At 39.8% G+C, this 27,326-nt stretch overlaps 1 protein-coding gene across 3 annotated transcripts; it reads right to left on the bottom strand.

Annotated features, from left to right (window-relative positions):
* Nucleotides 1–27,326, bottom strand: gabrd (gamma-aminobutyric acid type A receptor subunit delta). 3 transcript variants are annotated; one of them, XM_044352200.1, is made up of 9 exons: nucleotides 26,903–27,326; nucleotides 13,377–13,492; nucleotides 10,337–10,404; nucleotides 5,774–5,994; nucleotides 4,180–4,262; nucleotides 3,773–3,910; nucleotides 3,127–3,282; nucleotides 1,915–2,126; nucleotides 1–1,034 (listed from the first exon to the last, which is right to left on the bottom strand). In XM_044352200.1, exons 1-9 carry the CDS (start codon nucleotides 26,968–26,970, stop codon nucleotides 711–713), a joined length of 1,386 nt encoding a protein of 461 aa, XP_044208135.1. In that variant the 5' UTR covers nucleotides 26,971–27,326; the 3' UTR covers nucleotides 1–710. The 3 variants fall into 3 exon arrangements, with proteins under 3 accessions (XP_044208135.1, XP_044208136.1, XP_044208134.1); XM_044352201.1 differs by lacking the exon at nucleotides 26,903–27,326 and adding an exon at nucleotides 12,081–13,245 and having other exon boundaries at nucleotides 13,377–13,425; XM_044352199.1 differs by lacking the exon at nucleotides 26,903–27,326 and having other exon boundaries at nucleotides 13,377–13,787.

Raw genomic sequence — 27,326 nt, 5'->3', positions numbered from 1 at the left:
TAGTGGAAGAAGTCCTTTAATGGTGAGGAAACAGGCAGAACTGGAAGAAGGAGATAAGACACTCCTAGCTGGTGTCCTAAACGAAAAATGAATTGAAAGAAAATGGGTGGAGGACCGATGGAGAGAGAGGAAGAGAGGGGGTGGTGATGGCAGGGGAAGAGGGTGAGTGATTTATCAGCCATGCAGAATAGTAGTACAGCTCATCTTGTTATCCTCTTGTTTGGGCGGCACTATTACTTTTCGAGATAACAGGCGGGTCACTCCAGATTGTGGCTCTGAGTTAAGTTAAGCAAACTATGCTTATTTGTGTTTGGGGGATATGTGCCTGTGGTCAGTAGTGTTCGAGCAGTTGTACTGTCCTGTGTTGAGTTCTTTCATATAATAACAGGATGACATGTGGAAATCTGGATTGCTGAGTATGTGAACCTCCAACAGGCAACACAGTCCTTTGCCTTTACACAAAGCATTTCTGTATTTGTATTTGAAGATATAGTCCTGTTAACACGTTTTAAACCCTACTTCCATTAAATACCATATTTCCATATTCACAGGCTGTAACACTTCATTTCCTCTGAAGTTTTTTTTTCTTTACTGAGGCCTGCGGTATTTTCAGCTGCACCAGTCTGCCAGCATTTAAGTGGCGCAACTCCAGCAGTTTCTTATATACAGCACTGGATGGCAGCCATTCACACGGACCTGCTGCCTCCTTCTCACATGGTATACGCTACCCAGTAGATCACATTCACCACAGCGAAAGTGAAAGGGAACACAGCCCTGGCGTAGATGTCAATGGTGTCAGCATCGATTGGCTTGCAGACACACTTGGAACAGCACTTCTTCTCCTCTTCGCTCTCATCCGCCTGCCTGGACCTTCTCCTTCTCGACTCAGTGTCCTCAGAGCCGCCCTCTCCGGGGATTTCGCTGCTAGAGCGCTGGACTCGGCCGTGGCGGTTGGAAATCATCACTCCCTGGTTCATGCCGGTGACCGACAGAGAAAACAGAACCATAGCCTGTTTGCCGTTCTTCACAATGGACTGCAGGGAGACAGAGAGAGAGGCATGAAAGCACTTTCCAAGTCTTTACCTGAGGGAGTGCAAAAGACAAAAAGAAAACTTTGTACTTTACCATAAAAGCATTTGGTACTTTTTATTTGTGCTTTTTTATCTCAACACTTGGTGTTGTTAACTTTCTTCATTTTTGCAGTAAAAACACAAAGTCCTGGGCACTTAATAATGACAGATTACAGGCCAGAACTGCAAAGAGCCACACAAAACACAGCAGATTATGATCTCCAACATTATTATAGGAGGTATTATACGAGTATTAAGGGAAGATTATGGTTTATTATATCTTGGGTTACATTTTTGTACCTGTGGTCATTGGATCAGTTTTAATAACATTGTCCTCACAAAGTAATTGCTGAGATCTCGGACTGTGGTGATGTTGCAATGTTGTTAAAGTCATTGTAGTTTTATTCACATCAACAGTGCCAGTTGTGTCTCAGTTTCACTCACTCATTGATTGACTGCTAATACATCTTTGTATAATTTCTCTTTTGTTGTCAGTACAACAGTACAACTTTATTCATAAGAAAGTTTACTTTACAAAAATACAATCATGACAACATTTCTTATTGTGAAGGTATAACTCAGTAAGATTTACATCAACAGCAAAGGAAAGATAATATGACAAGATCCCTATTACTCCCTGTAGGGAAATCGTCTCTCTTCCCATTATGCTCTACAGAGATTCATTGTCTTGCTGAAGGTCAGTGGGATGGAGGCTTGTCAACTCAGGGGTTTGAAGCGCAGCCCAGGTCTCAGTATAAAAGGCATGCTCATTATAACAACACCCCCCTTGAGCTCCATATTGTTATCTGCTGATGGGAATACATGATGGGAATGATTTCCTCACCTCAGAGCTGAGCTTGCTGGCCTTCACCTTGGCCTTCTCTTTGAGTCGGTAGTCAGCGTTGTAATGAGCAAAGGCGTACTCAATGAGTGCCGCGAACACAAACACATAACAGATCCAAAAGTAGACGTCTAACGCCTTGATTGCTGACGCTCGTGGCAGGGAGGAGCGGGCACTCACCATCAGCGTGGTCATGGTGAGAACAGTTGTGATACCTGTAAAAGGAAACAGGCACAAAGTACAGATAGTGGTTCTGTGGGGGTTTAGTGATGCTATCAGCATTTAATTTTTTTGTTTATCCAATCTTTGGTTTGTGAGGGTATACCTCAGTAAAATGAATGAATGACATTCCCATCAGCTTAGCTGATGTCTCAGCTATACCTTGTGTTTAGTGCTAATTAACAGTTGTTAGCATGCTAACATCCTAAACTAAGGTGGTGAACATGGTAAACATTATACCTGCTAAATGTCAGCATGCTAGCATTGTCATTGTGAGCATGTCAGCATGCTAGTACTAGCTCAAAGTACAACTTCACAAAGAACAGCTAGCTTGTCTAAAGACTCTGAGTCTTCTTAATAAACAACACAGGCTGTGAACTGATAGTCAATGTTGTGTTGAGCCAAACTTAAGTAACCCAGCATTAATTCAGCCTTTACCTGGCATTTTCTGCAATTTTTATCTGGACAGGATGTCTGAAGCCGAACTGATCATAATGATAGTAATCATCATCACTGCCTTCACAGGTTAAGAATAAACTGAATTATATTCTCAATACTGGAAGAGGGCAGTATTTGCTTGCTAATGTTTTTTTGCTGCTAGCTGCCTTGTTGATGTCAATTTGTCTGAAAAAACACCCCACTCCAGAGCAATAAATCTTAACAACAGCTGACCAGATTTAAACCCCAAAATTCCACATCTACGCATGTGTATATATATACATATCAACATCTAATGGCATCTAGGCCTAATTGCCATTAAATTTACTGAACATATTGTGCTTCTGAGTGTGAAGAGTATGAACTCTTTCCATTTTGGACTATAGCACCACCCTCAGGTCAAAATGTCAATGTTGTACACAAGATCTCTCATCATCTGACTGCCTGATTGTCATGTGTTACATGGTTTTACTCTACTACAGATGATCAAACACCAATTTTGTTCCCCTTTTTAAATGTGCAGAAAGTTGAAACAGGCCTCATCAAATTAATACCAACCTAAGGATACACGAGCAGGGACCGCAGATTGGCTGATCCAAAAGGACACCCAGGACATGGCGACCAGTAATATGGAAGGCATGTATGACTGGATGATGTAGACACCTCGGTTACGTCTCAGCTGGAAGCGAAGGCTGAGTCTAGGAAATCTTCCCGCTGGGAAACAAATAACAGACAGTGTTTAATTGCTTTCTTGAAGAAGATAATTATCCATTATGAAAATATCTTGTGAATTAAAATCCAATTGTTCTTCAAAAACGCTGACGTTGGGGAATGTCTGTCTGCTTGCTTGTGCCCTGAAAGCTTTAAGATGTAGGACATAAAGTAGTGTTGCAGACTGCATCTTTCTGGCAGCAACTCCTATCATCTCCTAAACCTCCTGCCTGGCTCAGCAGCAAGCCAGACTTCATCCATTCCTTCTATGCATAGAATATAACCACAGAAGTGACGGGAGTTAAAATATATATATATCTTGCTTCAAAAAGAATCATGACTTTTTCAACACTAGAGGCAAGTCATGTCCAAAAACTCAAAATGGTACATAATGCATAACACTCCAGAAACATACAAGGGGATTTCAAACTGACTGTGCGGGCGCCAACCTTGACAAGTGAAACAAAAAGAGAAAAACAAGATAGATGCTCACCAGATTTGAAATTCATCATTTCGGTGACAAACCGATAGTCTGTGATGGTGAACTGGGAGAGTTCCAGTTTGTCTAGTCCGTGGATGTGTCTCTGACTCTCCGACCAGTGATACACAATATCCTCTGAGGAGTAACCGTCTATAAAAATAAATTTAAAAACAAATGCAGGCAGACAACCAGACATTTTAACAGTCAACTCAAGTCAGTGAACCTACAAAGATGCAGTCATAGCTCATAGTATTCTTATCTTAGCACTGAGGAATGAAAGAGGCATGTAACACTGTCACCTTTTCTAGATGTCACTGCACTTTGGAAAAACTCATTTTAGCAGTAAATCTGGTCAACAAATTTCTTTGAGGATGTGTGGAGGAAGAAAAACTGAACATTAAAGATGGATCAAAACTCACAGCTTTCCAGGTCCAGCATACACTCCTGTTCATCCATGGGATACTTGGTCAGGTCCATGTCACATGCCACGGTCGAAGTGATTCTGGGAGCACAACAGCCCAGTAAATCAAAACTTGATATATACCAATATAGTTGTTTCTTAACCTTTACTTATATATGGAAACTCAACTGACCAACATGTTTTTAAAAACCATATTTGCAGTGAAACCACAATCCTGTATTATTTGCTGAGAGGTGTCTTATCTGTGATGAAAAAGAGCTTTGTAGTTTATTGGAGTAGCAGGTGAAAGATGAAAACTTTGATCTGCATGAAATGATTTTTTGGCAACTTGGGGGAAATGGAAATAAGCTGTAAACCCAATACTGACATACTATTTCCATATAAAGTTAAATGTCTAAACTTTTAGCAAACTCTTACTTATCTATACACCCAGCAGATAATTAATTAATTATTTCTTTCTTCCTGCTGCATCTAAAAACAATGCTAATAAAAGCAGTAGGCCTAAACCTGAACCTAAACAGTTAAGTTGGGGGCCATAAAACCAAAACAGTGAGTTGAAAGAAGCTAAAAAGTTATGTGGAGCTGAGAATTGCAGAGTTGGGTGATAATTCTCTGTGGGTTTGTCTCTACGAGCAACCCCTTTCAAATTACACATGGTCATTTATCAATCCATTGTTAATATATTAATATTCATCTGTTTAAACACCTCTTTCAAAATCTCATTTACAGTGAAAATCGTGTGGTTCACTCCTTACATTTAGATAACGACAGTAACCTTTTTAAAAAACAATTTCATTGTTTATTCAACATTACTGTTTTTAGTGTCCTTTAACGAACACCATTTCCCATAAGCCCCAGACTATCACAAGTAAACATCACAGCTAGACAGACAAACGGTCCAGATAAGTCATTGGGCTGCAGGACAGAGAGGACTGAATGGTGTAGATGTTTTAAACAGCAGAGATTACAGCTAAAAACCAAGTTATGATCACATAACTTAACCAAACCTTAACCATGACCTTAATCTTTTTTGTCTTACTTTGTCATTTAGGCTAAAAAACATTTTTATCATAGCAGCAGTTGGAATGTAGTTGAACCTGTGTTGTTTTTCTTTAAAATTTAATGGATTCTGCTGAACTACAAACAACAATGCCTAATTTAGCTCTTTTGATGATTCACTTCAGATAACTGATCCTGATCCACTTTAACTTTACCTTCACCTTCACCTCTCAATAGTTCCCAATCTCCCTATCTCTCTTGATCAGCCATGTACAAGCACATCAGAGATTTTTTTTAAGTTTCAGAAGTTACCATTTAGAGAAAACTGTTTGCTCTCAGATCGTGGTATGGATCATGAGGGATTTTCATGTGCAAAGACAGCAAGTAAGAGACGTCTGTGCCCTCAAATGTCTAAATGTTTCTGAAGTGCATGAGCACATAGAAAAATCAAAGTTTTGAAACTACCAACAACTTTCTCACAGAAGAAAGAGTTCAATATCACAGCACCCAGATATATTGTAGAAATAAAGAATCTCACTGGTTACTGTTTGATTACACTGTCTAAGAGAGGACAATGATATGTTTGCTCATACCTGCTGCTGTATAGAATGACTCCGTTGGGCTGCAGGCGGATCAGCTTGTTCTCCACGGTGACATCGTGGAACCAAGCAGATTTGGCATTAACGATGAAGGTGTCGGGCAGCCACAGCTTGTCCACAAAGCGACTGTCCAATCCCAGAGTCTTGTTGGTGTGATTGTAGGACAGGCGGTCATCGTGCCAGCTCTGCCGCAGAAACACGGTCATGGTGTATTCCTGACAGAAGCAACACACACACACACACACACACACACACACACACACACACACACACACACACACACACACACACAGAATCATAAAGGCTGAGTCATGGGCATGGGCAAACAGACTTTATTTAAAGAAAATGAAGAACAGTCACAGAGAGTATCAAGAAAAAAAGGGAGGAGATTTTTTTTTTTTCTAAACCCCACTATGTATCAAGAATAATTGGTAACCCTTCCTTTTACAGTCCCCTAATTACTAAGCATTTACCCAGTAAATATATGGTAAATTATAGTATATTATTGGGTAAATACCACTACTAAATAAGTAGGTAAATACAGAGAAACTACAGCTGAAATACTAAGAAAAACTTCCACTATTACCCATCAACTCAAATAAGTACTGCAGACCTGCCAACCTGTACACATTTTGCATAGCAGGTATGCATTTTGACATCAAAGTACGCTGCTATAATTTGTCACTCTAAACTACGCAAAACGCTGATGACGTCTGAGTTCAGTTGTGCACATGCAGTACTCAAGTCAAACAGCAAGAGGCAGCAGTGTCCAGCCTGCTGCAAAGCAAAAGAAGAACAGCTAGGTTGCATTCATTCCCCCCACCGTCACCCAAATATCAAGTGGGGATGAATCATGATTGACAAATGCTTAATGTCATTTCAGGAGACTGCAATTTGACAGCAACACAACATGGATTTTTTCCCTCTCATTCCCCCTCCTCACTCCGGCTGGCTGGTTCCTCAAGGGAGGACGCTTCTTTTAACTCCTTTGCAAAGGTAAACAGACTGGGGTGAATGTGTAAAGTTAAAATTGTGAATTGAGTAAACTTAAGTTAATGCAGACTTCCCGACCTTGGGAAAATATTTAACAGTAATAATGTTAGCCTCACGTTACGTAATTTGCAAGCTATCTTGCTTGTTTACCAGACATTTAAGTTGGCAAAGTAACGTTAAGTTATATTGTCCATGTGTTCATAATTAACTGTAAATAATAAACTGTATTCATAATTATTATCGCAGCCATTATCATTATTACCATATCATTATTATTGTGTGTGTGTGTGTGTGTGTGTGTGTGTGTGTGTGTTGGCACTTTAGTCTGTGTCACCATAGCCACATCTTTTCAGATTAGCTGAAAAATCATATTTTCAAAAATTGAGGTGTAAACAATAGAAACTACATAAATGCAGCAGTAGTGGTAGGTTAGTGTGTAGTCTAAGTGAAATTGTGTTCCTTGGTAAGCTATGTTTAAACAGGTGAAAGACAAATAGACAAACAGGCGTAAATGACCAACTAACAGTATGGGCTTCTGCAGATAATTTTGTCAACAATCTGTTATTGGTATCAAGAATTTCCAGTGTATCCCTCACTTTGTTTGACTGCTGCATGTATGCAAATGATGTACTGTTATGTGTATGTATGCAAATTATGTATAATAATTCATTGTGCGAACAGCAGTGATTTGCAAATTTGTCCAGGGTTGGCAAGTCTGCACCACGACCACGGAGTGGCCCAGGCTTTAACAAGGAGTGCAGACAGACCCCTGCAGAAGCTGGCTTACGCTTAGGGAAAGTCAGCAGCACCAAAATGACCGTCAACAGCCCCCCCTCCCCAAGATGTGCTGATGGAGTTCACCACCACCGCCCACCACTGTTTAAGTTCATTGTGTGTGTGTACAAATGTTGAAAATGTTTTAAGAAAAACAAATTACATTTTTTAAAGGGCACAATCCTCCACCTCTCCGGTCCTCTGTGATGCTAGGATGATAGCAGCTCAAGCTGCTTCATCCAGCTGGTCACAGAGGCTGCGTAATGCAGAAACTTGCTCAGCTGGCGACCCTGCCTCTCTTCCGACGGAGGGCGGCCTTATTCAGCTGCAGGCTGTGCTATCCAACAAAAAGGCCAGCACTGAGCACATCTATGAGCGCTATGTTAGGCGCGATGTGGTGACAAAGATACACATCCTAAACACTAAAAAGCAGATCTGCGTCTCACTGGACAGATTTGGGTACCTAATCCGGTTAGGTATCAACTGGAAGAAGAGCGCCTCCCAGCCGCGCCAGCAGGTGGAGTATCTGGGAGTCATGCTCGCCTTGGTCAAGCTGCAAGCTGTTCTGTCAGAACCCAGATGGACAACACTGCAGCAGGCAGTCCTCAGACTGTGGCAGGGAGTGGCAGTGACAGATTTGAGTGTCATGCAGGCATTGGGGCTCATGGCAGCAGGCCATCCAGTCGTTCCACTGGGGCTCCTGCACATGCGCTGCCTGCAACGGTGGTTTGCCAGTCTGCTCTTGGATCCTAAGAGGCACAAGCACCGTTTGGTAAACCTGTTGGTGTGAGCCTTAGAACACCTCCTGTCTCTATGAGCCCTCCACATTCCGGGTCCAGAAAACAGGGGCCGACCTCGTGTCAAGAGGCAGCCAAGTGGGTGCTGCACCCCAAGGTGGTGCAGTGGATTTGGAACCGGTTCAGGAGAGTGGAAGTGGACTTTTTTGCCAGTCGAAACAACACCCACTGCCGGCTCTGGTTCTCCATGGCCAAGAAGGCTGCTTTACACCTTTCCCCCTCTTTATCTCATCCCCTCGCTGCTGGAGAAAGTGAGACAAGAGAGACTGTTGGTCATCCTGATAGTTCCGGCCTGCTGCTTGGTGCTGTGGGGGGCTCTGTCCCAGGAGGCAGGCTCGATAGGTGCGCTGCCCATGTTGGGCCAACCCCTCCAGGCTTGGCTCCTTAGAGGGACAGGCTGATGCGGGCTGGACTGTCTGCACAGGTCGTGCAGACCATCCAAGCAGCGAGAGCAGGATCCGCCATTGCTTGCTACAAAGCAAAGCGGTTGGGATTCCAACACTGGTGTGAGGAGAGGAGGCTGGACCCCCTGACATGTGCAGTGGGAGAGGCTCTCTCCTTTCTACAATATCTGGTGATAAGGAGCTGTCATGCCACTGTTAGGGTGTATGCAGCAACTGTTTCCTCCTATTATGAGGGTTTTGGTGACAGACCTGTCTTTGCCCACCCCCTCGTAAAGTGTTTCTTACAGGGGGATAGGAGACAACGCCCGGTTATGAGTGTCTCTGCCCCCCAGCGGTAACTGCCATTGGTGCTTAAGGCCTGAGTGAGTGATCCCTATGAGCCTCTGGAGCGCTCCTCTCTAAAGGTGTTGTCATTCAAGACAGCTTTGCTGCTGGCGCTGACCTCAGCTAAGAAAGTGAGTGAATTGTGCACCCTGTCGGTTCACCCCAGCTGTTTGCTGGTTTGTGGTGACCACAGCAATGCTACTCTCAGACCGAAGCCCTCCTTTGTTCCTAAGAACATAAGGAGTTAATTTAGGTTGAGAACTATTCAGCTAGAGGTGTTTTGTTTTCCACTCCATGGGGGTGCCAAGAAGGCAAACCTGCACCTCTTGTGCCCAGTACGGGCATTGGCATGTTATGTTGAACGCACAGCCCCCTTTCGGCGTGCTGAACAGCTGTTTGTGTGCTATGGAGAGGGAGTGGCTGGTAAAGCCCTATCCAAGAAGCACGAAGCTTGTTGGCCTTGTGAGTGTATCTCCCAAGCTTACAGGCAGGTGGGTAAAGATCCCCCGACTTTGGTCTGAGCACATTCCACACATGATGTAGCAGTGTCTATGGCCTTATTCAGTGGGGTGAGTCAAGGACATGATGGGCTCCTTTTTCAAACTCCGTGCTCACAGGTGTGACTCAGGACTTGTGAAAAGGGTAGTGTGTGTGTTTCAGGTGTCCCACAGCTGTCACACGCACTACAGCTGTGGGACATCTGTCTGTATTGTACTGTGTGAGACACATGGAATCCATAGGTGCATCCTGATTGGCCGGCTATGTACATGTGAATTTCAGTGGGCAATTTCTGATAATTGATACTGTCTGAAATAATCCTAAAGCTATTCTCGTTCATAGTATTTGGCATCCAAATGGAGACATATTTCATAACTGTTACACAAGCAGTAACGCTGATTCTGGTATTATTTCTACTGTACGTTTGTATCCCAACTTATTAGTCACCAATTTGTGACAAATAAACTTTACTGAAATGGTTGTTTTTAGATGGATTTTCACATTTAAAGAAAGGAAAAGTTTTTTTTAACTTAATGTGAATCATCCCGCCAGATTTGGTTTTAACATTCAAAATCCATGAAAATATCAAATTATCTAACAACTCAGCCAATGCGTCACACATGTTCACACTGAGTACTTTCAAACCCTCAAGTGGGATAAATCAGGATTATGCAAATAGCAAATCTTTGATCTTTGCTGCAACAGTGAAGTTAGGGGATGATACAGAAGCTCACTGTAGAAGGAAGAAAAAGGACTGTATACTTTACCATGTTGGCTTCAGAGATGTGGTCAATGCTGGCAACTTCAATAGCCATGGCCACATTCACTGGTGGACCTGCAGGGGGAGAAGTGAGAAAAGAAAGCAAACCTGCCCACTACTCGATACAAACACCCCCTCCACACACACACATAAACATCTTCTCTGATCACTCTGAATCCATCAGTCCCTCCCCTCACTCCATCAACCATCTGTTTCCCTCCCACCCACCATCCTCCCACGACTCAAACACTCCTACAGTGCATAGAGATTAAGCATTATCCAGTTTAACCATGCTAAGTGGCACATCACACTGTGGGCATTCATAAACAGCACTGGGCTTTCATGGACTCGCACAGAGAGAGCTTCTGCCAATATTCACATACACACACACACACACACACACACACACACACACACACACATACACATACACATACACGGTAGCGTTCTCACTCAACAGTTTGCCATATGATTAGCATGGAGTGTGTCTGTGTGATCAGATGCTAGAGGGCAGGAACTACAGGGGAGCTCACTGATGCAGAACAGAAAGGCTATTTATACTGAACATTAAGGAATCACATATTACCATTCCCCCACCATTCAACACCTTCCCATAATCATTTATGGCAAATCATATACAATTGGCCATACACTGGATGTATACTGTGATGTGATTTACTTTGGCATGTTTATGGCACACCAAGGTCAGCAGAGGAGAGTAAGAGGCTCTTCACCTGATGCAATAGCAGACATGTTTTACATTCTCCAGTGGAGCTGCACCAATTAATGATGTACTTATAATACATACATTATTTATGAATGTATATTCACTAGTTATAAAAATGGAAATTTTTACATTGGCCAGTCTTACACTATCCATACTGTAATGGTTATGTTAATGTATGACATTCATTTTGTATCATAAACCTTCAAACAAATAATATAAATATTACACAAAGACAGTGAGATTCACAAATGTGTTATGTGCCCTATGAATGCAATAATGTTACATTTGCAAATTACATTCACAAATATGTTTCACACTCTATAAATCATGCTAGAACTCGGTGGCCATGAGAGCTAAAATGTGGCAAAGATGTTTTTTTCATTTGCTTTTGTTTTGTCTATTTGAATGTGAACATGGTCTTAGTTGTTTGTTTGGAAGGGATGAACTTGGAGGAGAGGCAGTTTTAAATATTTTGCTTTTGTGCTATGAAGGTTGAACACACTAATTGTAAGTTGCTTTGGACAAAAGTATCTGCAAAATGAATGTAATGTAATTTTTTTATTTTTTCAAAATTCTATGGGATTCACAAATACCTTTTGTATTGTACAAGCAATTCAGTATTCAATTTTGAAATTGCAAAAATCAAATTGTGTCCATTTATGGATTTTGGAGATGTTTCCCACAGCAAGATTAGTAGATTAGTAGAACACAGATCCACAGTTTGTATTTTCCAAATCAAAATAACTGGCTACCAACTACATTTTTTGCATATTATCAATGACGCTGAGATAATATGTTGACATTATTTGTGAATGTTATTTCATTTTCAGACAAACTGAGTCTGTTGAGTCCTTAAAACTTATCTTTTTGCCTTAACGTACAATTATTGCCTTTAATTGAGTACTTCATGACCTTGTACTGCATGGCGGGTCAGTTTCTGTCTCAGTGAATTTACTATGCACCGTCCTGCCGATGAGATTATTGATTATTGCGTGTGTTCTGATAAACATTGCATCTCTCTAACCTTGTGTTTGTTTGTTCCACAAGCACATCCGAGCTGTGTGCCCCTCTCTCTTCTCTCCCTCTCTCTCCCTATTTTCTCCTCCTGTCCTCTCTTGTCTCTCAGGCACCTCTTGCTGGACCAGCACCCATCCTGGAACCGCTCTGCCTCCCTGGCTATCGGTGCCATTTCCTGAGGTTTTGGATCTGGTTCTCCATCCTGCATGACTTCAGTCTCACCTCATGTCTCTCTCTCTGTGAATGATGTCTTTATCCTTCTCTCTCTCCTGTGTGAACAATGTCTTTTCCTGTCTTTTCACCCGTGTATGTGAATGGTGTGATTTGAGTCTCCCCTGTGTGCATATGTACATTAGTCTGTCATCCCACCAGGTCTCCATGGTGATGGAGGTTGTGTGGCTCTGGTCCTGTTCTGTTCTGGTGGCACCTGGAAGCTGCTTCACATTCTTCAGATATATTAAATCTGTTAGAATTTTGCTATCCTGCTCCATGTGGTATTTCTATAATTTGTCTTTCTTGTTCTATTCTTTATACACATCTATTGCATGTCTGTCCATCCTGGGATCCCTCCTCTGCTGCTTTTGGTTTCTTGTTGTTTTGCTGTATAGACCATAAAGTCCCCTGAGCTGAATTTGTGATATTAGGCTATACAAATAAAATTGACTTAACTTCACTTATGGGATGTGAGTTGAATGAGGGGAATTACCCCAAATAACAGACATGATTCCCCAGTGGTCATAACAGCCCTTCATTTTAGCTTTTCTTTTTCAGCACATTAAAATATTACATCAATAGGAAATGCTGTGACCACATGATGCAGCGTTATGATGGTCTGTGTGGGTGTGTAATGCATAGGACAGGTTTGTAGTGACAGCGGCGTTCTTGCTCCACATTTTCACCTTTGCTCAGCTGAGTTAAGCTGTGAGATTGAGAAATCTATCGCTGTGGTCATTGGATGTTTCACATCTTGCAGCCATTCTTAGCAAAGTCTCAAGAGCGATGCTCATTGTTTGCACCACCCATCTCCCTCTTGTCCTTGAAGAGCATCGTCCTTAATAATCCCTTCAGCAAAGCTTTTCTTGACTGTAGTGGGTTTTTTGTGTCCTTAATAAACCATTCACCTTACTGAAGAGTCAAAGCAGGTATTTACGTAAGGTAAATACATCTTTGTCCTAATGGAATTGGAAAATGAAATGTAAATAGCCATGTTGCTGTAATACGGGTTGGGTTATGCTAAGGATGGCTGTAAATGTGAGGGGGTGAAATGCAACCCAATTCCACAAGCAGTAGATCTCATACTCACCTCCTATCCCAGGGCGAAAATTTCTGGCATAGCCTTTCATTAAATCATCCAGATTAGGTAACCAGGATATTTCAATGTCTGTACCTACATAGTCCCCAATGTCACTCAGCATGGCCCTAAAGGAGACAAATAGCAAACAGCCTTCAGCGGTCGTCCAGCCACACCAAGTGTCCAGAGAAAAACCTGCAAGAGCCTCAAATACAGTCAGGAACATTCACAGATAAACAAAAACCTATAAATGTCAGTTAACATTAGATAATGTTAAATGATATACAGAGTTACTCATGATCATGCATGACCTCATCTTCAGGTTCTAAACATTTTGTGAATCAATATTCAAGTTGTCATTTAAAGCTGCATCATTGATTTTTCTCTTCCTTTTTTGTTCACTTGGGGGCAGCAGAACCAGCTGTAAACACAACATATTATCACATTTTAAAGTTGTAATTTATTACAACTTTAATTTATCATGTATTAAATTATCTTATAAAAAACAACAGTATAGGTCTAAAATTCAGGTTGGCAAAAATGATCTCTATTTATATTTACAACATCTAGTGGCTGTAGTAATGCGCTCCAGCTTTCCAAAACTGTTACAAATCACTGTTAAAAAATAATAATGTTTTATGGTGTGACAACACTGTGGTTAAGGTCTGGTTAGGTTTAGGGAAAGATCATGGTTTGGGTTAAAATTATCACTTGAAACATTACGCAACCTTCATCATCATGGCAACAGTAAACACTATGACATTACAGTTTTTAAAAAATGTTTCAACTCGCAGTTAGAAACATGATGCTCGCAGTCGGAAGTGGTTAGCGAACACTGACCTCCTGCCGCAGAGTCCACTATCTATCCAGTCTGCTGCTAACAAAGTAAAATCTCCTTATCAAGGCATCTTATATTGATGTCATCTGAACTGCATCATGTTCCCGGGTCATAATTACTACAGCCGCTTGATGGTGTAAACGTAACTATAGGTCATTTTTTCTGGCATTGATTTTAGACTTATACTGTTGTTTGTCTTGTGAGGACAGGCTGTAAATTGCACATCACATTACACATTGTGATTTAATCCATTGTTGATATAGAAATGTTGATTAGCATTAAATTTCAGTATAAGATATATACATATATTATACATATAATTTTTATTCTGTTTTCAAGAATATGGAGGTGTCTCCAACTCAATTAAAAGGGAATAACAATACTTCTACAATATTACAAACATATGTAATTTGGTTTTTGTAGATTTCTTTTTCTTTCTAGATGTCCTCAACAAATGTGATTTTTGCAAAGTTAAAGTGGACACAAGAAACATTTACTGTATGCATGCAATATCACAATATTATTCTGGAGGAAAACTGAATATAGCATTGGAAGCCAAGAGCGTCATTTTATACCATGGAAGAAAGAACAAGAAAATACAAGTTATTGTCAATTTACTAATTTGATTTGGTGGATTTTATACCCATAAGTACAAGTTTGAAATTGTATTGCATATAAATTATATTTGAAATGATTAATTATTGAATTTGAAAATTCCATTGAGTCTGTCAAATTTACAGTATCAGTAATAAGAAATAATGTGTACATACTGTGCTGCTTCAAAGTATGTGAACCTCTTGAGCATCTTCGAGTTTTCTGTTGTTTCACCATTATTTCTTTATTTAATCAGAACCTTTATTTTTTATATGAAATAACAGGTGTATGTTTATCAATTCCATATACTTTTTTTGAGGAAACCAATTGTTTTGTCAAAAGACTGAATTAAAAATGTTTTTTGTAGTAAAGTTAGTGAACACTGAGCTGCATTGCTTAAAACGAGCAGGTAAATACAATCAGGTAGACAAAACTGGTGGCTAAATTAACCAATGAAATGGACCAATGAAATGAGAGATCTTTAGGGAAGAAATTGGGCAACACTGGTTTGAAACAGAGATCAAACCAGGTCAGTTTAGTCTTACCAAAGTGAATCCATACAGGTCAATCATGCCGAGAGGAAAAGAAATCTCAGAGGACGTCAGAAAGAGGGTAGTGATAGAACATTGGTCTGGGGAAAGTAATAATAATTTCATCTCAAAAAGATTTGAGCTCCATCGGTCCGTCATGAGGCAGATCATCTACAAATGGAGAGCACTGAAAATGAACTTTGCCAGAGAGCACCTGGAGAAACCTGAAGCTTTCTGGAAGTCCATTCTGCGGACAGATGAGTCCAAAATTGAACTGTTTGCTCACATACCACCAAAAGAACCGTCTCCCAGCAGTGAAGCATGGTGGTGAGAACGTTAAGATCTGGGCCTGCTTTTCATCCTCAGGACCTGGAAAACTCCACATAGTCCAGAGAATCATGAATTCTGAGGAATATTGTAAAATCATACCTAACATAACCTCAAGCTGTCAGTTGTGAAGTTAAAGCTTGGTCGAAAATAGATCATGCAACATGATAATGATACGAAGCATTCAAGCAAAACAACCAAGGAACGGCTGAGGAAGAAGAAGATTCATGTTCTAGATTGGCCCAGTCAAAGTCCACACCTGAATCCTATTAAAATGCTGTGGCAGGACCTGAAGCAGGCAGTTCATGCCAGACGCCCATCCAACTTCACTCGAGTGGCTGCATTCTGCAAGGAGGAGTGAGCAAAAATCCCCCAAAGCAGATGTGAGAGACTGATTACCTGCTACAGGAACTGCTTGGTTGAGGTTATTGCTGCAAAACAAGGTGTAATACCTTGTTAACTGAAGGGGTTCACATAGTTTTTTATCCATGAAATCCGAGTTTTTGTTAATTCAACCACTTTCATTAAATAAACGATCGTAATGTATAATTTTCTTTTGTTTGAGTCCATTAATGGATGTCAGTATTATGAATTGGGGCATAGATTAACATTTAATAAGGTTATTTTCATATTTTTTACAAAAATATTGACTATCTCTAGGGTTCACAAACTTTTGAGCAGTAGGCTACTGTATAATTTAAAATGTTCATGAAATATTTAAAGACATTTTAAAGATTTATTTGTACCCTCTTCTTTCATTGGTACCTTATTTATTTAATAACTAATACTAAGTACTGTATTTAAATACATAAATATAAGCATGTGCAGACATAAGAAATCTGACTTCTAGTTGGGGATTGCATGCATGAAAAGTGTAAGATACTCAATTTTTATACAAAATCCAAGTCATCGTTTGCAACATTCAAAAATCACTATTTATATCAGCATTAAAAAAACAGATTTGTTAAACCACCTGGCATATTTTTCCTCAGTCATGTTTCCACAGCATGTGTTTGTCAACGAGAAGGCTGACAGCAGATCCAAATCTAGCCACGCCGCTCCGATCGCCAGGTCATTGAATACCGACATTTTGTCACGCCGCTCGGTTGATCTAACAGTATAGTTTCAGATTTCGCCACACAGATCAGAGTGCCCATCATGCTGTCCCTCAGTCCACGAGCCTCCACACCTTTTTTTTTTTTAGTGAAAATAAGTTCCCATTAAACTACAAATCCCCATTTAATAAGAGGTTTAATAAGAACAACTTTGCACCTTTTTACATTGCTGTCTCCACTTTGTGAGAGTGACACCTCAGTTCAAACAATCCTTTTTTCTGTTCTTCTCCGGAGGGGAATAACTATGAAATCAAAACTATTCTTTGGTATAAAGGGACTCCCCTGAGGCCCCTGGAACCATCAGAGACCACTGCAGGGTCCGGACCTCACACTGTCAGCCACTGCCTCAGTGCAGGATTTAATAAGAGCAGCACAGCTCAGATACCACCAGATGGCAGCTTTGTATTCTAAAACAGAGAGCCAGTAAACAGTCATAATATCTAATGCAGATATACAGTGCAGTCTGGATCAGTGTGTGTTTGAGGTTGATGTCAAGTCTGTTACACTCTGTCAGGAGAGGAATATTTCCAATAATATGTTCAATACAGGGAGCTTTATCCAAAGATAATCTCAGATACACACTGTGATATGGAATCAAATTTTAGAGGCAATGCTATCACGCGGTGTCGGAAGAGCTGACTGGCATACTATGAATAAATTGAATAAAATTAAAGGTTTCACTGACATTCAAAGTCACACAGGCCGGTGGTGGCAGTGACACGGAAATGGCCCACATGAGAGTTTGATAGAAGTCGTTATTATTGACCAACAATGAAAAGCTATTCAGTGACCTTTGAAATAAGGCTGACATTTGAAGAAAGTCAACTTCCTAGAGAGCAAAGCATTACACGTGGAAAACTGTCTTCCGCAACAAAACAATGTGCAGCAAATAAATATCTGTGATCGTTGCTCGTCTGTACAAATAGCAACAAAATCATGTATTTCTGCCATGTCATTAACATTTCCTCAGCGAATCCATTTTGTAGTGGCAGATGTATTTTTAGTCTGGCAATCACTGTCATGTCTGAAATAAATGGGAGCACTGAGTGAATTAATTAATCACTATGTGACTCCTGGATTTCTTCACTAATTGGCAGTTTCTAAATCTGGAAATAAAGAGCTTTTCCTTCAAGAAATCCGTTAACACGCCAAGGTCAAACAGGGCTCCTCACACAGAGGGACAGGACAGAGAAATCTGTGAAGAACCAATTCCTCCATACTTTTCATTTTACTGTAATTTCTAATGTTATATGTTATATGCATGTATGTATATGTATTATATTATATGTCTATGTTATATTAATGTTAAGTCTAATGTTATAGAAGTCTCCTGTTTCGTGTGTCTATGGTGATTGGATTAAAGGGTTTATAGTGACTTTATAGTATTTTCATGCTTAGTGTTCTAATCCTTTACCTTTAAAAGGACTATATTCTGTGCAGTTTTCCATAAATCAATGCCAAGATCATAAATTTAATTCCAGTGTGAGCTGTTTCTAAATTTGCAGAGAAGGTACAGATTATAGTAACGTAACTTGTATCTCCTTAATGTCACGTTGTTTGTGGTAGCATCACATTTTTTTCCTCTGTCTTGCAGATGAACTTTGACTTTCTATAGAGGTTTCTGTTTATCTGTTGGTGGCTACTGATGCTCATACACAGCTTTTCTTCAATTTATTCTGAACACATCAGAAATTTATCACTTTTAATCCGACGGACCAAGCAGACGCTAAGAATGTCAAAGCTTTTATCGACCGAATAAATCTTGCATCCTTGATTTTTATCAATAATTGATACCAACTGGCAAAATGGACATTTATTTAAAATGTCACAGATTTCTGCTTTAATTAAACGCTGCTCTCTAAAGAGCAGTTCAGCTTTGCAGAGGATGATTTTCTCTGCCGTTGTGAGTTGATGTTGCTTGAGAGAAATGTGAATGTTTATTTCTTAATTTCCTGACCTGAATTAGCATTTTTATGACCACAGAAATCCCTGCAAAAAAAAAGCAGCTCACACGCAGCTCTCAGAGGAAAAGGAAATATTACTGTACGCTGTTAAAAGACATGTACAGGGTTGAAACATTTGATTGCTCTCTGGGGAGAATCGCTAAACATTTGCACCCCTCAATTTTCTCACTCCTCCATCCATGACAAACAGTTCAGAGTGTTTATTTCCAGCCGCTCCTCTTCCTTCTATATTTCACTTTCATAAAACGTCTTTCCCGAGGCCTGGATCTGCATCCGTCTGTTTATGAGCTAACATTTAAACAGATGGGGAGAAGAGACGGAGGAGAGGAAAGACAAAGAGCGACAGCCCCTCTCAAATTTATGGAGTCTTTTTGTGAACGTAATGTGCGGCACGCATTAACAAGCCTAATTAGTTTTATATAGTGACACTGCTAGTTACCTGAACATGAATAGAGCGCCGGTCCCCCGATCCTCAATCTGTGACTCACTATTTAATTTGTTTTATTGCCATCGATGTGGGTTGAGCAGCATTGCAAAAACATAAAAATACAATTGGATACATCATAATAAAACATAAATAAGGAGTACATATTAATGAAAAGCTACTCTTGCATGACTGTGTGTGTCTGTGTGTGTGTGAGTGTGTGTGTGCCGTTTTATAGTGATAATGAATAATAGGTTACTCTTCATTCAGCAAACAGATCTTTTCATTGACTACATTAGTATTTTAATGTTTGACACATAAGACACTTAAATATGGAGTCCCAGAAGCAACATATTTCATTATCCTTGTCTGATGTTTTAAAGGTTTAAATGATTAGCTAATCATTTAAAGAATAAAGACAAGAATACTACACGTCTTTCTTTTTTGTATCCAGCATCTTGATATGAATGAGAATGAACTGAAAATAGATTTTAAATTTACTCTCATATTTATCTTCTACTAGCTTTTGATTTCTTGGTCTTAGCACACATTTAGTCGTTTATCTTTCCCATCTTACCCACAACCTTCACATTTTCATTAAAGCAACAAGTAAAATGGGAAAACTTGTTACAAACATAGAAGATACTGAAGGGGGAAACGAGAAATGGATAAATGATCAGTGTGCTATATGGTCAAAGGAATAGGAGGAAAAATGTCAAGATGTGTATTTGTGGCTGCTGGGACTCCTGGATTCTCTCTATTAAAGGCTGTTTAAATAAGATAATATATAAAGATAAAAATATCTAGGTAAACTAACATAACACCAGTTGAACAAGGATAAGCTGTCAGATCTGATTAAATCTACGTTAAGTTATCCCAACAATGCTGTCCCCTAGAAATTACATTTATATACTAATTTGAGTTGTAAAGCATGTTTTTAATTGTAAAATAAAAACTGCTGTACTGATTATGTTCACTGGTTGAGAAAAAAAAAATCCAGTCCAGGAAGAGCTACTTCTGGCACCACATAGAAGTCATAGGGAGGTGATTGTGGTGGATGGTGGGCGTTCGAAGGTTAAAGGTTAAAGGTACCCTGTGGAGTATTTTTGTAAACAAAATAAGTTATGTTTGCATTGACTGTTCAACACCAAAACACATTGTGTGCATGCCTCAAGGCCTGACTAGATAATAAATAATAGATAACTGATAGTTAGATAATTCCTTGTAAAACTTTTACTTCATAAAAAATTGCAAACTCAATTTTTAGAAGAATTTAAAACACACAAATAGTTTACATCTATGTTTGCTTACTAGCTGTCTTCTTCATGTATTGCTACATTTCTTGGCACATTATTGCACATCAGCTGAATAGCGTGAAACCATCAACAGGACTGTGTATCGCATCACCCACATGAGATACTAACAAAATATTTTTAAAAAAAAACATTGCTCCATTGCGCTAATAGTGGCTAAAAACTTCACAGGGTACCTTTAAGGTTTGGGGAAAAAATTGTGGTTTTAGTTGAATACTTAATAAGTCACACACCATCTTTCTAGGCAGTGTTCACTTTTTTAATATTTAATCAACACAGCAATGTTTTTCTAACATTTACCAAGTGCTTCAAGTTGCCCAAATGTAAATACATGTATAATGACTTAGTTGATACGAGCAAATACCACAATTTTATGACTTTTCAGATACAATATGTACATTAATCCATATGTTGATATTAAGCACTACATTTCTCTGAAAACATATTGGATGCTGCAAATTATTAGTATATAAACAGAATTTCTAGGAGACAAGATAGTAGGAAGACGGGACACGCAGGAGTCCTCTGGAGGGTGTTTCAATGGTTCCTGAGGAGGAAGTAGTAGGGCGCCATCCCACCCGACTCTTTAACTTCACTGTCAATTCATTCACAGAACTACAGCTCAGTTTTTCATGTTTTACTTACATGATAGTGTTTGTGTGTGTAGACATGATACAGTCACTCAGGGGCCCAAATTATAACACTTTTTATAACATTTACAGTTGTATATTAATGGTATGTATATACTTATTTTTATCTTTATGATCTACCAGTATTCTATATCGAAACAAATTTCCGTGAAAATCTGTAACCAAATAGAAATGTATTATGCAGCAAATGTGTGCTGTCTGAGACAAACTTGAACAAACTGAGATACATTTTAGCAAAGTTTCCTGCAATGCAGAATATGCAGCCTTCCCCTCAGAGATGTTGAACAGGTTAGAGCCAATAAGTCTCAAATCCAAAACTCACTCCACTCTACTTTATTTCAAATCAAACCAAATACATGAACTATTCCATTTTTCCAAACGTTACTCAGCCCTCTATCCTCAGCCAAATTAATATGCTGATTGTCTGAAACTATTAAATCCCCATTTTCTCGAAACTGGTCATTATGGACAGAGTGAGACTTTATAGTAAACACCCTCTTAAAGATACTCAGAACAACTCTCATCCAAATTGCTGCATTCTGCGGATTCTGGTTTAGTTTAAATGATGTTATAACACAATGGATCAAATCCACTCTGGAATTTGTGCAACTTACATGTTTTCTTGAGGCACAAGGCTTTTCTGGTTTTACAAAACCTGGGACCCTGTTCTTTCCTTCCTGGAAGATTATTTGATTCAGACTCTAAAAGGAGGATTTTCTCTATTAACTTGTTTATTGTTTAATGATTTTTAAAAAGAAATACTCCTCCTCACCTTGAAAGCTAGCATAATTATAATGTTATTTGTTGTAACAGCGTATTATTTTACTCCTGTATTTTATCCCGTACAGGACAGAGCTGCTTGTCACGAAGCTTTACAAGCAGGTTTCTCCTTATCGGAGTGGAACATGCTGCAGGACTCATGTTCAGGTCAGTGAATATCCTCCATTATTTAAAACAGCCTGAAGAAACAGAGCTTCTCCGAATTTGAATAAAGAGACATTTGTCCTTGAACAGCTTTCATCACTGGACCTACTGTATGAGCGTCATGTTGCCACACGCCACACTGCAGAACCAGCTACAGTGGTTTCAAGATTTCAGTTGATGAATGTAAACTCCCCAAAAGTTGCTAAATCCCCCACCTCAAAAAAGGCCCAATCTATAGTTTATGTGACATAAAAACTCAGTCATAAAATTAGTTTCAGAACATTCAAAGCATTTTATAAGTCAGTTTTGTCAGAATGGCATATGTATACTGTGCAAGGTCATGTAAAGAGGAATTTTATCTATATTTTCTATCATTTATATGTTTGTCAAAACCTACTTCCTGTACAAATCAAATATATCTACCAGTACCAGTCAAAAGTTTGGACAAAACTTTCCCATTCACTTGAATGAGTTTGACTGGTACTGTATGTACAGTATTAGTCATCATATTTAAATGTTTGTGGGCTCATTTAACAGAAAAGATTCAACTGACTGGAATATACTCCCTCCTCTTTTTGCTGTTTACACGCGCTGCATCACCTTAAATTCAATACACAGTCAGAGGCTTTTAGTGGAAGCACTGACGTGTACTTGCACAACCTCAGCATGCAGCCAGAGCAGGAGTCATGCTTTAGAGCCAGTTCACGCAGCCAGGGGAACATGATCAAATCACTGTGTTATTGGGGAATGTACTCTATGGACAGTAGGAGGGATTTATCTGCTGACTCAGCCTCTTACTGAGATTAGTCAGGAGGACGGTGTCACCTGAGTGTACAGTAGGTTTAGGGACAAGTGTGACAGAGCAGAAAGATCATGAAATGTTGGGATTAAATGGTGCTGCAGTACAGTTCCACATCTTGCTAAACTATAAGCTGTCCACCTTCAGACATCATTCACATGTCCACATATAAACAAAATGCCTACAGAGCTTCTTGTTGAGCCTCGGCGTGTATTTTTCCTCTTTATCAGTCTTTCTGAAAATCTGAAGCTTCTTTGTCCATATTGTAAGATAAATTAGTATCTACAACTGGACTGGACAGTAAAATATGATAAAATTGTTAGCATTCAAAAACTCCCATGCAGGGCATGATTAACCTGCCAGGGGGCCACACGGCAAAACTGAGCTGTGTGTCCCAACCTTCCCTCCATTCCTCCAACACTCTGTGCATTATCTATGTATCTTGTTTCCTATCCTCAGCAGACCACAATAGATTTATATTTTGTATTGTATTTTATTATAGTTTACAAAGAGCCCCAGTCACTAATCAGTACTCCTGCTGTCATAATTTGTTAAAATGCAAATTTACTTGGAAATATGCACCATAATCTACCTCTGCATATTCACAAGCAAATTTACAATCAGTGAAATGACCATAAACTTCCGTAATTGCCACATTGTGAACCTGGAGCCCTTCAAGTCCCTGAGGAGCCCCATAGATTTACGTCCTAAGGGTCTGGGACATCAGGGCAGTTGCTGTGTTAGTAATCCATTTTTGCTCCCATGAGTAAGCATTATGGGAGCTGTTGTTGTATAATGTTAAAATGCTCAATTTATTGTGTTATTTAGTATTTCAGTGCCATTATTTTACAAATTGAATCTTATTTGAGTTGTTTGTCCCTAATTCATGCTGTTAGTTTAGTTTAGTGATATTTAATCCAGATTTCTTTAGTCTCATGCTTCGCTTTAGAAATGCTACACGTTCTTCTTGTCTGACTTTTAAAATAATACTAGATCCCTATGATCATGACCTGTAATATCAACCACCAAACTGACCCGTGATACTGCATAAGGGCTCAAATCCTGTCTGTCTCCATCATCAATCAAACTGTGTCCACATCATGGTGAGGCGCTGTCTAACATGGTAACATAACTATGTTTTTAAAAGTCTCACTATGCTCGGCTTTCTCTGGTTGCACCTGCATATCGTGGGAGTTTATGTTGATAGGAGTTTTTATTTAAACCTGTGTACTTGTTCTCACCTTTGTCAACCAGACAGCAGCCTCACTGATGACTGATCTACTGCAATCAGAACTGAATAAACTGTAAATATATTGTCAACATGTTCATGCAGCGGCTCTACAATAAAATCTTACCACTGGCAAACCAGTGGAAGACTTCTATTTTTATGCAGCTGCAGAAAGTGTTTATGTTGTCAACAAGACTACCATCGAACTGTTAACTCATTCGGTGACGGCTGAGCTACATATAAATTTGGTTATCGGTTAATGTTGCAGGCAGTGAATCAATAAATGTCGCAAGAAAAAAAAACCCTGTAAAGTAAGATGTAGCCACAAGTGACCTGGTTAGACAAAAAAGTGCAGATGGCAGCTCCAAGAACATGATCTACAGACGCCCAGCCTGATGTATACCACCAATAAACCTTTCCACAGCAGACATTTTGACATGTCATAGCACCAAAGACACAGGTGTAATTAATAACATTAACAACTGCACCTAAATGGAACAGAGACATCGTTAATGTCATTAGTTACACTTGTGTCTGTCTGCTGTGTAAAAGGTCTACAGACATTAACGGATACGGTTGGTGTTATTCTGTATTTTTCTTCTTGTAAACAAATCCCATGAAAAGACCAACGCTGCGTCTGAAATCATTCCCAATGCGTTCATCTCACTCTCAATACTTTCCAACACTCCCTACTACATCCTGCTGAAGACGAAAATCTATAAAAACAGGTCACAAATATATAGTTTCATTTTTCAAAATAAGGCTAAGACACTCCCTACAAGAGCTAGGCACTGTGGTGTTTTGCAAATGTTACTCTATAGTGTGTTGGTTAGGGACTATTTTCACTTGTGGATGAATAGACATTTGTTGCTCTAGTGAGTATTATCGCATCAGGACGATGTATGTGGGAATAGTTTTTGGACAAGAATGGAGATCTATGGTAGAGAAGAATAAGCACAAATAAACAATGTTTGATAGATCAATTCATTGTTGGTTTGGGGATTTTAAAAGAAATACATAAGAAAAATACAAGATAGTCTTATTCTTTAATGTCTACTGTATATTTTCATCATGGCCAAATTGACCAGAAACTGTCCTCTTTGCTGTTGATTAAGCTCTTTATTGTGTAAATGTTCTGACTACTGTTAAAACAACCAATGAGATTCTTTGCTTTCACTTGTAACCAAAACTAATCACATCCGTGTTTAATGTGTTGGTATGTCCTTACATTCTTAACAAAAGCTAAACTGTCCTCTACTACAGTATTTGTTGCGGCTATAATAAGAGCACCGACACCATCTATTACATGCACGTTTTATTTGGTGAAGTGAAGGGTAAGTGACACTTCAACTGGAAAGAAAAGCTGTGAAATTCACATAACGCCAAAGGTGGCGAGGCATGACAACTTTAGTGAAATGGATAAACGAGGAGCTAAAAAGAGAACCAGAGTAATTCTCCTCTGGTGGAGGGGGGGGCGGGGCGGGGGTGGGGGTGGCGGGGTGTAAAGGAAGCAGTTCGCAACTTTCAACCACCAAAGGCAGAACAGCGATGTGTGTGTGTCTGTGCATGCATGATTGTGTGCGCATGTGTGTGTTTGTGTGCGAGAGAGAGAGAGAGAGAGATGACACATAATGAGGTGCAAGAAAAAGCCTACACTCTGCATTGTACTGACAACAAAATAATAATAACAGCAGTGACTAGAGGCAGGAAAATCCAATTACAATAGCTATTACTCCCTCTACTGGTGAACAGCCAAGAGGGACAATAGAAGTGATTTGCCCAAATTCAACCCAAAGCTTAAGTAGCTTCACCCATTGCCCTTTTCAGTGGAGGCACTTGCCAGCATATAGGCTTTGGGAAACTGGGACTCAGTAGTAGATGCTGGTTATCCTAACAATTGGATGCTTGTTAAAGCTTATGGACAAGACCATTTGGCCATTTCTACTGCACACATGGATGTAGGCCTCTATAAAAAACAAAACAAAAGCGCTAAAATTCAACATCTGGTTTAGATGATCCTGGTTTACCCGGCTGACAAAAGCATACTGTTGGTATTCAGGAAATCTGGGTAAGAAGGTCAATTAAGATCCAGCCGAAATCAGCATATTTATGATGATATACATTTTCTTCAAACTCTCCTCTCCTCATTAGCTGCTCTGTGTAAATGTATTGGTCTTGTAAATGCATGGGCTGAGAGGCCTGTTCTTATACCATCTGACCCCTTATTGAACAGGCCTGGAGGTAAGTGACATTATCTGCCACACAAAGACTCCCCGACTCACCTCACCTGGCATTCATCTCCATAAAAAAAAAAACCTCCTCCTATGCATATGCATTATGCAAATAGTGTCATCAGGTCCATGTGCCCGGAGGTAAAGCAGAGGAGAAAGCAGACATCTGAAGTATTTTTATGTAAGCATATAGACTGTAAAGAAACGTAAATTCAATTTACTCACCTCCAGGCGTACAGTAGGCCTACAGTACATTAATATGTATAAGGTACAGTCGTGGGAGGCGATTCAAAGCAATGAGAGACTCACGTTTTAGTCGGAAAAAGGTTGCCTGTCACTGTCTATTTTTCTAAAGTAATTGATTTTTGGTGATATTGGTTGTTGACTGCTTCATGATTTACCTTCCATAAAGAGGTTGCAGATATAATGCTGTGCTCTTAATGTAATCCTGATTTCTGGTGTTTGCCTTTTCTGATCACTGACTTTGAGTTTCTGGCTTATCCAACTTTTTATACATCTATTGGTATTTTGAGCGCTCTGCACTAAGGAGCGACACGATTATTAAAACACCTGCAAGAAGTAAAATCAAGGCTGATCTCACCTGGTGAAAATATCCCCTCCGACAAAGAGCAGAGCAAGACTCGACAGCAGGAAAGTTGGGATCTCCATTCCACCCGTTTTATGGTCAAATATTTTTCTGAAGAAAAGTTTCCTGGAGTGTAAATCGACGACAAAGCCACAGAGTTTTATTTTAGTGCGCTCTCCTCGTGATCCGGCGCTGCAGTGAAGAAAGTAAAGTGTGGTGCTGATGTTGCTGAAGATGCTGAAGATGATGGTGAAGAAGACCCCATGATCGGCTCCCCAATTCCTTGGCGTCCAAGAGCGCACAAGAGGTGAGAGCGCACCGAGGAAAAAGGAAAACTCCCGGTCCGAAAGCAACAACGAGTCGATCCACCGCCGCCGCTGCCGCCACCGCCGCCGCCTGTCCTCCAGCAACAGAGCAGAGAGAGAGGGATGAAGAGAGA

This window comes from Thunnus albacares, chromosome 5 (assembly GCF_914725855.1).
Source record: "Thunnus albacares chromosome 5, fThuAlb1.1, whole genome shotgun sequence".
Lineage (NCBI taxonomy): Eukaryota > Metazoa > Chordata > Actinopteri > Scombriformes > Scombridae > Thunnus > Thunnus albacares.
The sequence above is the reverse complement of the archived record's forward strand: the minus strand, read 5'-3'. Positions and strand labels throughout refer to the sequence as shown.

Coding starts and splice junctions, on each gene's coding strand:
- gabrd (XM_044352199.1), bottom strand. CDS start 13,590: ATGTTCCTGACTGTATTTGAGGCTCTTGCAGGTTTTTCTCTGGACACT. Junction 3,911..4,179: donor TATGCTGGACCTGGAAAGCT/GTGAGTTTTGAT, acceptor TTATTTTTATAG/ACGGTTACTCCTCAGAGGAT. Junction 2,127..3,126: donor CCCTGCTCGTGTATCCTTAG/GTTGGTATTAAT, acceptor TTCCTTTTACAG/GTATCACAACTGTTCTCACC.